At 41.0% G+C, this 14,062-nt stretch overlaps 3 protein-coding genes across 3 annotated transcripts; 1 reads left to right on the top strand and 2 right to left on the bottom strand.

Annotated features, from left to right (window-relative positions):
- Positions 1–290: 290 nt before the first annotated feature.
- On the bottom strand, positions 291–494 carry PFLUO_LOCUS6536 (uncharacterized protein; the record flags this gene model as incomplete). The annotated part of the gene is made up of 1 exon (XM_073784089.1): positions 291–494. One exon carries the CDS (start codon positions 492–494, stop codon positions 291–293), a length of 204 nt encoding a protein of 67 aa, XP_073640579.1.
- Positions 495–2,104: 1,610 nt separating this feature from the next.
- PFLUO_LOCUS6535 (uncharacterized protein) lies at positions 2,105–3,220 on the bottom strand (the record flags this gene model as incomplete). Its single annotated transcript, XM_073784087.1, has 1 exon — positions 2,105–3,220. One exon carries the CDS (start codon positions 3,218–3,220, stop codon positions 2,105–2,107), a length of 1,116 nt encoding a protein of 371 aa, XP_073640578.1.
- Positions 3,221–4,250: 1,030 nt separating this feature from the next.
- PFLUO_LOCUS6534 (uncharacterized protein) lies at positions 4,251–4,413 on the top strand (the record flags this gene model as incomplete). Its single annotated transcript, XM_073784086.1, has 1 exon — positions 4,251–4,413. A coding segment is annotated over one exon (163 nt), but the record flags the coding sequence as incomplete, so codon positions are not given.
- Between the last annotated feature and the right edge of the window lie 9,649 nt (positions 4,414–14,062).

Genomic DNA, 14,062 nt, shown 5'->3' with positions numbered 1-14,062 from the left:
GCCGAAAGACGAAACGATAAGTCAGGAAAAGGTGGCGCGGCTTGACTTGCCCGTGACCTCTGCGTTGTGATTGGTGGTTATGTAAGCCCCGTGGAGTGCCCCCTAATGGGATACAAATACTACTTCCGTAGTCTTAGGTGACGGCTGGGCGTGTGCCTGGTCGGCCTTGGGTATTCTGATTAGCTTATTTTGAACCACAGTACTTGTTTCACCATGATCTGTGTTGACTGATGGGTGCCAAGTCTAGTCAGCAACAGCTCATGAGATATTTATAGTGACACTCTACTCTGCTACAATGATCGTGAGGCCTGGGTGAGTGTATCTTCCTCGTCGCCGTGAAACTTATACTCTGGACCATCTCTAGGGTCGCAGGCGTAATAACACATGAAAAGTTTGAAGCGTGTCTCGTCCTTGCGTACAAAGTTGTAGATGAAGTTGTAGATGCGCGAGGCTCGGGCCTTCAAGATACCGGACTTGTTGAATTTGGCCTTCATGAGACGCCCATGTCGCGGCCCAAAAAATGAGACGAGTAGCACCTATCAAGCTTAAGAATATAGGGTTAGCCTATATGCAGGAGCTCAGTCAGGCTTGTAATACTATACCGGGAAAAGCGAAGTCTTCTCAAACTCCTTCTGATTTAAACAGTTTCGAATTGCCTGCGTGATAGATCCCAGCTCAACAAAAGTAAATCCCCGTCGCTGGCAGCCATCCAATTGCAAATCACGAGCATTATGTGCGGGGAAACCGTCTCTGGGTCGTCGCAGTCGTCCTGCCACTCGCACTCATCTTCAACCCGCCAGCGTGGAATTCCTCTGCCACGGTGGAAGTCATGAAGTAGTCTCATTCCGTCTTCATGAAATGAATTGCCATCCCTTAGTTGTTGAGGCCGTTTATCAGTATAATAAATTCCATGAGCAAGCCGTTTCTAACAACTTACAGACAGGCTTCTATGTCAAAGAAATCTTGGTCCTCGGGGTCGAACGATCCAAGAGTAAATCGAAACTTTACGAGATCATCACTTGAATAAGCAGCCTTTGGCTCGGACTCTAGTACCTTGAGTAAGTCAGAGACTGCTTTATCGTACTTGTCTCCCAATTGAGCACGCTTTTCCGCGGGCCATCTAACAGACTCTCCATCGTACAGGGAAAAAGAAGGATTGGGGGTGAGGAACTTGACTGAAGGAGCAAAGAGAAGGGATGAGTTGCGAGATAAAAAGTGAATAGATGTAAGTAGACTTAAAGACGTCAAAGATCAAGCCGGGGGTGGCTGGTCCGCTTTGGGATTAGCCCCAAATCCGATGACCGTTAACTCATCACTAGAAGGGAGAGCACGAAATCACAGCACCAAGCTTTGCTCGATTCCTGAATCGGGAATCTTGGCTGTATATCAGTTCTAGCGGCCTGCGACAGAGAAACTGTGCTATCACCGGAAAGGGGTAATTTATTATTGTTTACTATTGATTAATAGGTATGGAATGGAAAAAAAGAGAATGGTTCCGTCGTTATGTCAGGGTATCAAGCCTATCATCATCCTATCTGCCCGAGTTCCCTCCGAGAGAACAAAAATCAAATTATTCACGACGCAAACACCAGAGACAATATCCTATCATTCTAGACGTAAGTGAAAAAGCAGAACAGCACCAAAACGCCGAAAGCCAGGAGCCGAACAGCAAGAAACGAGAGAGTGAAATGGGTTAGAAAATGAGATCGGAGAAGGGAATGTTGTCGTCAATGCAATCGTAATCGTCCAAGAGCCATTGGGTCGTGTGAAAGCCGAGAGGTCAATTGTGGAGATGGCATGAATCCTAGATGCCATTCAGAGTCATTGTCTCTGTGTGTATCACAGCAAGACGATGCTGGAATTGTAATGGGTCAAAGAGCCGAATCGTCCACAGAGGGACGGAAGATGGGTCAGTTACTCGAAGGGGAAGCGTTCGTCCACGGGGGGAGGGAGGCCACTCTCTCGGAGGCCGAGGGTGAAGGGACCATCGGTAATCATCCGACGCCAGCAGAGGAAAGCATAACCAAAGATAAAGGACTGGGTATGTGGGGAAAGATATTGCCAGGAGGCGAGGTGGCCATGATTCATGGAACAACAGAGCCCTTCACCGCAGAAACCGGGTGAAAAACTCAGGTTTGAACCAGCCAACACGCTCATAGGCCGTCCAAAGCTTGCTTGCTTTATTGACATCAATCTTGCAGGCTTGCTGAGCGTCCGTCTTGCGGAACTCCTTGCCGACTCCCAAAGCCCTGACGCGGGCTTCAAAAATACGGCGCTTGCTGCAGAGATACGTCGCGCACGACAGGCGCAACGTGGAGGCGAGGTTGAGCTCGGCCGGGCTGAGCAGATGTCGGTCCGGGTCATTGCTCAAGTCTAACATCTGGCCTTTCCAGTCCGCTTTCAGGGCTTTCGCATTGCCACCGAGCGTTTCCACCGAGGGTGAGTAGTCCTGGAGAGAGTGAAAGTCTATGTCATCCCGGGCGGTTCCCAGGGTGCGAGAGGGTTTCGCGGCCGACCCGGGTGAATCAAAGTGATCCAGGGTCTGTTGGTTTGGGGTAGATTTGGGGGTTCGCTTGGCGCGAGGTGTGCGCTGCACCCGTGGTTGGGTGAGCCCCATCCTCTTGGACGGGGCCGGGGCGATCTTCTTCAGCTTCGCCTCCACGTCCGGACGATAACGGTTCATCAAGACCAGCTGGCGCTCTAGGGTCTCGCGTTCCTCCCTGGCCCAGGCCAGCGGGTTGCGGTTGTAGTGGGTCGACACCATCGGCACACAAGAAAGCGCCAGGAGATATTCATCCCGGGTAGGTTTGTTCAGTTTGTTGTCAAATCTCGCCATGTGGGAATTGATGTGCTGCTCCACAAGGGCCTGAGCGGCTGGCGGGGCGATGGGGCCGAAGAGCGGCTCATCAGTGGCAACCTCGGTGATGGAATCGTGGCGCGGGAAGAGGACAGGATCCCGCGACGAGCTGACATCTCGCTCGATCTGCTCTGCAGTTTGAGATCCCCTCTTCTTGTTCCCGGTGTACGGGGTCACTGGTGGGGAAGGCAGGTCCATCTCGGACTGGGTGCGCTTCCGATGCGCTGAGATGGGCGGGAGCGTGACATCGCCACCGAGCGAAGTGTCCCGAGGCATCAGCGGCGAGAAGGAGGACTGAAAACTCTCGAGCGGCTTCGTCTCAGGAGGCGACATGAGGCTGGACATCGAGGGGAGGTGATTCATGGTGGTTGGGCGCTTGCCTTGCTGCAGCCCAACGGATGAGGTCATTTTCCGATCAGGATGCAGGGGCGATCGCCAGTGGGATTTAGCGGGGGGCACGGGTGTGGGGGGGGGGGTTGGGAAGATGATGATGGTTCTGATGGTGATAATGGGAAAGGGTAATGGGAAGGGGAAGAGGGAGGGAGAGAGGGAGAGAAAGAGAAGAGGAGAGAAGAAGGATTACGGGATGGGAAAGATATAGTCGTGAGCAGTATTGGAAGTCAATGGTAAGAAGGCAGGTGATTTGTCAGTTTCGGGGTTTCTCTGTCTGTGGCGATAACAGGTGACAAGCACCGCCTTGACTCATATCACGCTGACGGGCCGGTGATGGCGGTGATTGGCTGGTGTTCAGCCAGCGGCGATCGGATCGTGTGAGGATGACCAATGACCATGTCCCGAGATGGTCAGGCAGAGACATCACAGGCAGCAGCGCCAAACTCAATTACTTCCGGAGGGAAGGAATCACCTGACGAGTTGCCTACATAGGGCCGGTGTTTGGGATGCCCTGGATATCAAGAATGGCCGATTGGTCATGCCATTTGGCCTCCACCCAGCTGCTCCGGGAGCACAACCAGTTGGCAAGGGTATCTGCAATGTCGGGGAATCTATCAGCGGCTCGAGAAACAGCTCCTGGTCAAGCAAGACGCACCGCCGATGTCTATACTCAGTCTCGTCGCTGTTACTACCAGAACAACAAAATCCAATCCAGAGACCCAGGCCGATAAGCAACCGAGTAGTCGGCAAGCAGGCATCCTGCGAGAACATGCTCACCGCGCCATTGTATCCGGACCGGCTCTGCACGTCCGGCACACAGCCCGGCAGCACCTCGAGCGCGATTGCGACGTGGACTGTGCGGACATAGACCCGGACAGACTTGATCGTCACCGGCATGGAACGACCGGTTCGGCGCGATAGTGACCCCGATGGGGTATCAAATGGGGTGTCAGACGGGGGCAAGCTCATTGTGGTCTCGTACGAAGGGGACCACGACCCAATGGACCCGCACGACTGGCCGTTTGTGGCCTCGGATAGGGTCTACGATCTTGATGACCAGGGTTGCGTTCACGGTCCTGTGGGCGGCCACGATCGACAATCCAGCTCTGACCAACTTGAGAATGATCCTCAACGTCAGTTCACGGTCGAGGCCATCCCGACAGGTGTGTTCTGAGTATCGAGGGGAAGCTCAAATTGACTACGCCGAACTAGTTCTGTTCTTGGTCGGACTGGGGTCGGCGGGCCTCTGGCGGGCCCCACCTCAGAAGTTCTTGGACGCAACGCTGCCTATATTCCCTCGCTAATCCTGTTACACTCTTCGGTCTAGGTTCTGAGCTGATTCGGTATCATCTGTGGGAACGGATAGTCTGGCGCTTTTTTGTTTACGGCTAGCGCCTCGTTGGTTCTCGCAGGCTCCTTCGTCAACTTATCGTCGCGGATCGAACGCATCTATGCCTTTCCCTATTCTCGATCCTCGTGTTCTTAAGGTCCTTTAGTGGCTCCAACGCCGGAAACGTTCATCGACCAAGCCAAGTATGTGGGCTGATCGTGGATGGATTATGCAACATGCATGCTTGCTGCTCTTGTGCCGATTCTAGTCGGGCTCTTCTTGCCAACAACATGTATCATTTTTGCCTTCCTAGCCCGTCACGCTTTCATTATACCAAGGGCTACAAATTCTACGGATGCCAAAGCGGCCTAGCGTTGCTACCAATTGCCGTCAGCGTATTACTAGCGTCCCTTCTTGTCCTGCTGGCTATTTACTATGTCCGTACGGACATAGTGTGCGCTCGTGCCCGTGGCCTACCTCGTCCGGAGCCTGAGATCGGTCTATACATGGCTAGATTCGCCCCTCCCGCTATCCCCGCTTCACTACTCTGGCTAGCCTGCACCGCCCGCCCTTCGATCTCACCATGGTCGCTACTAGCCGTATCGGTCTTCTTTGGCCTCGACGTTGCCTGCGTTTTCATCTCGTCATACCAGTACGACGCAGACACCTTCGAGTACCATGCTGCTAGTTTCTTGACTACCGTCCGTGGTTTCGATTTGTGTGTTCTGATGTTATGTTGATTGTTTCTAACAAGTTCTATAAGCATCTGGGTATTGACTAGGCCTTAAGATTTCTCACTCTGATTATGACTGTCTTTCTGCCTGTGCCGTATTTGCTGTACTATTATGGACATGCGGTGCGTTAGTGGAGTCAAAAATCTGCATCTTCTTAGTTTTCGCGTTCCGCTCCGTCTGCTCTTAATATAGTGCGAATGCATACTATTCGATATGGTGGGATTTCATACTATGTCTACTGGTATAGAATCTCCTTTCCTTTTTTGTCGTTTGTGTTTAGATTCCTAATCTAGTAGTAGTAGTAGTAGTAGTAGTAGTAGTAGTAGTAGTATTCATTTGCCCGATTTAGCTTGCCTTAAGTATAGGTGCTATGCGGGAGTGCAATCAGGCCTGCCCGAAAGCGAGGATGGTGCGCAGCACCCAGGTGTCTGTACACGGAAAGCCCAGCGGGCTACTGTCCATGGTGGACAGACTAGCAGATGAATGTAAAAAGCAAATCAGACAAAAACACAGAACGAAAGAAAATCACATTATATAGGAAAAACAGTGAAGAGAGTCAGATCTCCGCCCCATTGGTGTGGTCGTGTTCCAGCATTCGCATCGCCGAAGCCCATCATACCTCATCGAAAAGCGGCGCACAATCACCATGCCAAATTCCATTGAGATCCATTGCGCCAGCTGCGCCGGCTGCTTTCAATAATGTGCCGAATCTAGTCTTCTATCTTGTCTTTTCCTGATGCTTGCCTACCTAGTTCACCTGATCGGCTATTGTTTCAAACCAAGAGACGTGTCTCACGTATTCGTAAAGCTTTGTTATAACAAACGACAGTAATAACAAAGCTTTACGAATACGTAAGACTGATTATTTCGTGTTTTCTTCAATAGATGCGCTTTGTTCTAATAAAGCTAATTTCAATGCGATGCTTGATTCTCTTCTTTTTAAGTTTGTCTTTCATCCTTAAGGTTTAGTACAGTAACTTAAGATGGTTGACTATATTTGTAAATCTTTGATAGTAACGTAACTTCCCTAGCGAGCGCCGTACTAAATCGCGGTCGCGCCATAACGCGTTAACTTCGTCAATTCAACTGCCTACTATACTTCCTGTCCGTAATTAGAATTCCTAAAATTCCCTTTAAATCAAGGGGGTAGAATCTAGCTTATAATTAAAGCCTTATTGAATGACGAAATTCCCTCTGTTTGAGAAGCTACGCGCGTATTTGATATACCTAATCGGGCTCTACGTCGTTGACTTATAGGTATACTATTTCGATAAAATACGCGACTATATTAAGCGCTATCAAGAGCTTAGATCGCGGTTTTCTTATCGAGTACAAAAGGGCATATACGACGTACAGTCGACGAAAACGGAATATCTACAATTGTGATGAAACTAACTTCACGATAAAACTTATAGCTACTACGAAAGTAGTTATAAGAGCCGAATACTATCGTTAGAGGTCGATAAAATAGCTAGCGAATTGCAAATAGGTTACATCAATCGAATGTATGAATTTAATAGGATTTATAGGTATAAATTGCTTTTCTATCTATTAAAGCCTAATTTAGTCTATAGACTAGCTATTATCGCCAAGTTCGAATCTCTAATCGTTGGGTAGGTCGCTGTACTAAACTTAGTTGTATTAGGTTTTCCCTTTGAAGATGATAGTTAGGGTGGGTATAAATCATTTATACCTATAACTACTAGTCGTACTAAGGGTGGACATCGATTACTGATCCTTAATAGCTATAGTAGTTATAGTTTTTAGATACTTATACTTAAAACGCATAATGGGAAAGCTCAATTTCCTTAAAGCTTTCCTGTAGGCTTATATATAAGTATTCAAACTATTAACTAACTAAAACACTTTTAAAATATACCGCGTTAATTTAGTCTAGAAGCACTACCCTAATTTTAGTATATATACGATACGTCCCCTATTTTGTTTTTTAGTTTACTTAATAACTATATGTTGGTTTAGGACTAAAATAAGTAGAAATCGAAGGCTAAATACTAAAATTTATAGTTTAATGCGCTCTATAATTTTGAATATACTTAAATAGAGTAATTACCTACTAAAGTCGTATCTATTTTAGGCGTTTCTTAGAGTATAATCTATAAAATATGCTATTAATTCTAACAACGTATAGACGTCGAATCTCGCCCTTATACTAGTCACCCCAAGGTCTTTGGGTACGAGCTTAATGAATGTAAACTATATAAATAGATACCTTTAAACCCCACTATTACTTAGTAACGGAAGCTATTCGCTTAAATTTAGGGGAGATATAGGGAATTACTAAGTATTATATTATTAGACGAATATTTAGTTAAATATTTGACTAATCCTGCTAACTGGTAGGCCTTTAGATTCTAGTCTCAAGTATACTAACGTGATCTTATAAATACTAAGCCTTATGTAAAGGATATTTTATAAATAATTTAGGCTAAATTTTTAAAGTTAAGTATTATAGAGTAGAATCAAACCCATTTAAAGACTTAAAATTAAAGATTTTTAAACTATATCCTAAATCAGTTAAAATAGGGCAGTTAGAGGCTGATTAGGATTTCTCTAATGCTTATATACATAAGGTATAGGATGCTTTAACGTAATTCCCAAGCGAGTCGCTCGCCCAAGCGACCCGCCCACCCCAAAACACCATAGTAAATTCGATAAATTACAACTGAATATCTCAGCAACAGTAACTTAATATGAAATTCCATTGTATTCTAGTGTTATTTAGATCATATTCAATCTATTTACGAAATTTAAAAAATATATAATCCTCGTTGATTCAGATATATATATTTACTATATTCACGACGCTTTCGTAGCGTATTTTTTGGTAAAGTGGTTAAATAATTATTGAATCACAATTTAAGATAAAGTTATAAAACTTACATACATTTACTATGGTGTTTTGGGGTGGGCGGGTCGCTTGCGAATTACGTTAGACTAGGGGACAATTAATAACCTAATTTAGTTGGTACCTAAGCGAATTATAGCTATGGGGCGTATAAAGGGGTGTTATACTAGATATTAGGGTTAAATTAGGTAGAGAGAGGTATGTATAATTAACTTATAGAGTTTAGAGCTAAAATATCTATTATGTAGAGATAGTCCCTACTTATATAAAACCAAGATATTTACCTAACTACTTTTAAATATATGTCTCTATGTCTGTACTTACTAGCATCTAGTATAACGTATTTCACAAGCGAACCGATCACACAAGCGAGCCGATCACCCCAAAACATCATAGTAAATGCGATATTTTACAACTTGATATCTCAATAGCAATGGCTTAATATAAAATTTAATTATATACTACTATTATTTAGGTCATACCGAGCATATTTCTAAAGTTTGAATTAATTTCGAGGTTCATAGAGATTTGCCAGTTTAGAGATATATATTTAGCACTCGATTGCATGTATTTTTTAGGAACGTAGTAAAATAACTATTTAATCTCGATTTAAGTATGTTTATACCATTTAGTATACTTATGAATGATACCATACTGATAATCTATTAAAATCAACTTATGGTGGTTGAACTAACGAGTTATAAAGATATCCTATTTATTATGGTGTTTTAGGGTGATCGGTTCGCTTATGTGATCGGCTCGCTTGTGAAATACGTTAGCTAGTTTAATATTGCGTAATCTAGAAAGGGTTATTTTAAAGCTCAATATTTAAATTTAGATGCCTACCCCCCTAGGTAGTCAACTAAATATTCAATTGACCGTATAGAGCCCTGAAACACTAGTAAATCTTAAACAATTCGATCGCTAAGCTTTATTACTAATTTAAAGCCTAATTAGTTAACGTAATCCATAAGCTAGATGCGATAAATTATATCTTAATATAGGATTTTATAGTATCCCCGCAGTATTTTGACTTATTAATTATGAAGCGGACTTAGCCATATAGAGAGGCAAATCGACTAGGTCGTTAAAGCGATGTAATTTTTGATATATAATATAGCAATCCTTTTCGAGTAACTATAGGGATATCGTGCTACGAATAAAACATAAAAGAAATTGTGCTAGAAATATATAAAGCGCGTTGCTTGAAAGTTATGAAGTTAGGTTAATAAAGCCTAAAATAGACACCTTAAGGAAGTAGATATATTAGCTTTGTAGCTAATTACACGCGCCCCACTAAGATGTAGAAGATGTAATTAAGTTAGGCATGATAGAACGCGCTGCCCTAATAGGTCTAATAAGTAGAAATTTGGTTTTTGGCGTTAGTAGTCTAATAAATCGATTTAAAATAAAAATTCATCAAGTAGGTGGCCCACTCAATAACAAAGCCCATTCGCTGACGGATTGCGTTATATTAATAACTAAATAGTAAGCTAATGGATTCAGTTATTTTATGAGTAGATAAATTTTCATATGGTTAGCGTAAATCGGCTTATTTTATATAATTGTTCCAAATCCTATTTAATATATTATTTCGTTCAATCTTATAAGAAGAATATTACTTTATTCTCGCTACATCTTTTAATATTAGTATTAGTATTTATAAAAAGTTATATAGTAAAGCTGTTAAAGCTATAACTAGATACTAGATACCAGAAGTGTGTTTGTATTTTGTTAATCAAGTAGAATTCATCTTTTACAAAAACCTATCACTCACGTGATTCTCGAGCGAGGTATACCTATCCTTTTTAGACCATGTCGAGCTTATTCATAAGGTCGATCAATATTTTTGTTGTGTTCTCTTATTCAAATATATATGTTCGTCGCGAGTATCGCTGTATCTTGTGGTATTGCTATATATGAATTACTCGTTTCAGATTCAGGTCAGTTAATAATATTCTCCATGCCTATTAACAGTACTATACGAATTTTCAGTTACAAAGAATGAATTGTTGTTGATATATCGAGGTGTAAAATACACTATTTACTATGGTATTTTGGGGTGCGGCACTCGCTTGTGAAATACGTTATATGATAAAGCTGACTCTTAAATTAATAAGTGTTTACCCTTTACTACTATTAACTACTACAATAAAGCCCAAAGTATCCTACGAATGTGAGTATTTCATCCAGCAAGACTCACTCATAAGCCTACTTTGATCATATAAAGCCTAAAAATAGTAGCGATCGCATAGGAATTTAGGGCTGATTACTAGCGATTCATACGACGCATTTAGGGTCGCATAAAACCAGTGCCCTAACAAGTTCAATAATAAACCATAAGAGTAGGCATTTACTATAATTGATAGACCTACTTTATCGGATAGATCTTTGACTAACCCTAGTAGAGGTTAAGAGTATATAGTAAATAAGATACTAGAGCGAAGTAGTTATACGTAACAGGTAAGGGATAAGTAAGCCTATAGATTAGGTAACGTAATTCCCAAGCGAGCGCCGCACTAAACCAACTACAGACATTTCAAATCGATCTACTAGACTACCAACGCCATTAATTTCAAATTTCTAACTATTAGACCTATTAGGGAAGCGCGTTCTATTATTCCTAGCTTGATTGCATTTGCTACATCGCGGGGGGGCGCGTCTGATTAGCTACTAAGCTAACAAATCTGCTTCTATAGGGGGTCCATTTTGGGCTTTATTAGCCTAATTTGGGCTATTAAAAGCCCCCCTAACCCTCACGACTTCTAAATCCGCTAAATTAAGTAATACGCTTTATGTATTTCTGGCGCTACTTCTTTTTTATCTCATTCGTAGCACGATATCCCTATAATTGCTTACGAAGAATTACTTTGTTTTGCATCGAAAATTGCGGTACTTTAATAAACTAGTCAACTTACCTCTCTATAGGACTTAATCCGCTTTATAATTAACGACTAATTAGGCTTTTAATTAATAAAGCTTAGCGATCTATTTGCTTAGGATTAGCTAGCGTCTTATGGCTCTATACGCTTAATTAATTACCTAGTTAATTACCTAGGGGGGTAGGCGTCTAAAGTTGAATAGTAAGCTTTGAAATAACCTTTTCTAGATTATATAGTACTAAACTAGCTACAATCTATACGATTAGTCTAGCGACACCGCCCCAATTTTAGCGCGTATACGACGCGTCCCCCCTTTTGTTTTCTAATTTACTCAACAACCATACGTTAGTTTAGGACTGAAATAAGTAGAAATCGAAGGCTAAATACTGAACTTTATGGCCTAACGCGCTCTATAATTTTGTATGTGCTTAAACTAGGGCAATCGCCTACTAAAATCGCGTCTGATTTAGGCGTTTCTCATAGTATAATCTACTATATACGCGATCAATTCTAGACTCTTCTTAGATGAAAATCTCTTACGAAACACGAACTTCTAATCTAAAGCCCTACGTACTTTCTAGTATATAGCAAATTACCTATTATACTAAGAGTAATCGATTAACCCTACTTTTACCCTATATCTATTACTATATTAGCCGTAATAGGTAGAAAGAAGAAAAAGGGGGGTTCTATAGATAACCCCTAGCTAGAACTACTAATCGACTAGGACGCCTATAACCTACACGCGTATATAAAGAACCTACTAAAGATGACTAAGCAGTAGAAGACTATAACTAAAGACGGAGGACTCCCCTCCCTTAACCGCTTTATATAATACTTAGAGGCTATAATCTCCCTAACTACTAGGATATATAATAGTAAGATAATCGCTAAGCTATAGTATATCTATACGTTACTAAACGAGAATAATAGGAAATATACTAATATAATTAATAAATTATAGTATACTATTAACCTTTAGGTATCTAAACCTACTACTATAGCCCCCTATAGCCTAAACCTCTCTTACTACGACGCCCTAGCGAGCTATATAACTATATAGTTATCGCTAGTCTCTAGATAGCTAGTAAGGGCTAAGACTAATAGAACTTTACTAAGTAATAAGCTTAGTAGTAGTAGTAGCGTCGCTACGCCTATACTACTATATAAGGACCTATAGCTAGTCGTCTATAGTATAGAATAGGTAATCGTTAACCCCTTACGATAAAATAAGTAGGAGCTAGTACGCTAGGTTAACTATTTAATTAGGGATAGTAAAGATAGTATATACTAAGAGATATAGTAAGTATTAGTAGGTTATATACTCCTAAGTAGTAATATTCTACTATAAGTAGATAAGTTAGAGGATATCTAGATCCTTATAACTACTACTATAACGGAGGAGAACTAGTATTAGGTCCTTAGACTAGACGCTACCCTAAAACGTTATACCTATATAGTAGTAATATTAGGGGTTACCTACCGCTTTAACCTATATAGGCCTAACGTAATAAAGTACCTAAGGGCTAAGAATATTAATCGCCTCCCTACTTCCTTAATCATCTATATTAGATAGTTAATAATAAGGCGAAAGATAGAAGAAATAAAACTATAAATAGCTAAGCTTCTTATTAATTTTAATAACTAGGAGTTAGCGAACTAGGCTATTAGGCTTAGCTTATCACTATATAGATAGAATTATAACTATTAGTTCTTTAATAATAGTTACTATCTTTAGTAATACTTTAACTATTAACTATATAGTTATATAGCTTAATACTATAAGTAAGAGACCTAGTACGCCTATTATACTAATTCTTATAATACTAAAAGCTATATATACCTATATAACTACTAGAAGGGGAAGTATACGAACTATATAAAGTATAGAAAGAGTAAGCTAAACTACTTCGCCTATAATAGGGACTACCCTATTTAAGGCGAATAACTTACTATAATTAAGGTAAATAGACTTAATAGACTATAGCTCTACCCCCTATAACTAAAATTCCCTAATATTAATATTATAGACTACCCCTACTATAGCTACTAACTATCTAACCCTAGTAGAGACCTAGTAGACCTAGCTATTAACGTATAGCCACTCTATTAGTAAGCTAAAGTTATAGAGCTATTTATAGGTCATATATAAGAAATAGTATACTATAGACTCTAATAAGGAAGTAGAGAGGATTAATAAGGACCTTTATACCTATACTAATACTAATATATAGCCTATAGGATCTATTAGCGACGTCTAGGTCGACCTTATAGTAGATAAACTCTAATAGATAGGTAGGTAACGCTATAATAAAAGTATATATAAAGATAATAAGTCTAATAATAAGTTAAGTACTAATTATCTATAGAGGCTATATACTAGAAGCGTTACTTAATATTAGAAGACCTAATACTTAGAATACTATAAGTAAACTATTAGAGATTAAGAGATAAGATAATAATATATCTCTTTAGTAAGAAAGAGGTATAGGAGATAGAGGTCTTAGCAATCTAAGAACTAGAAGTATATATATTTAGAGATATAGGTATAACGATAGTAACGTACTTATAGGCCTTAGGGGGCTAATTTTACGTTCTACTAAAGCTAATACTTATAGACAAAGGAGAGGACTAAAGACTAAGGGTATACTTCTATATAAATAAGAAAATTAATCTAAAAATATAGTCTATTAAATACTACTTAAGGGACTTAAGTACTCTTATAGTATAGACGGCCTTAGGCTTAGTTAATATCTATAATATATATATACTAAGTAAAGTAGGAACCCTAGGCCCTATAGAGAGGGTAAGGGTGGCTAAGGCCGCTAGACTATCCCTTATAGTACTCTATAGGGCCCTATAATATAGATAGATAGGTAGATAGATAGTTATTAAGGACTTTAACCTCTATTACCTACTATAGTTAAGGTACTACTAAGCTTAATAATATAATAGGGATACTAATAAGCTAATCTCTTTAGCTAGTAATACTAGCTTAGA

The sequence above is a fragment of the Penicillium psychrofluorescens genome (genome assembly GCF_964197705.1).
Source record: "Penicillium psychrofluorescens genome assembly, chromosome: 4".
NCBI lineage: Eukaryota > Fungi > Ascomycota > Eurotiomycetes > Eurotiales > Aspergillaceae > Penicillium > Penicillium psychrofluorescens.
This window is presented reverse-complemented; position numbering and strand designations above follow the sequence as displayed.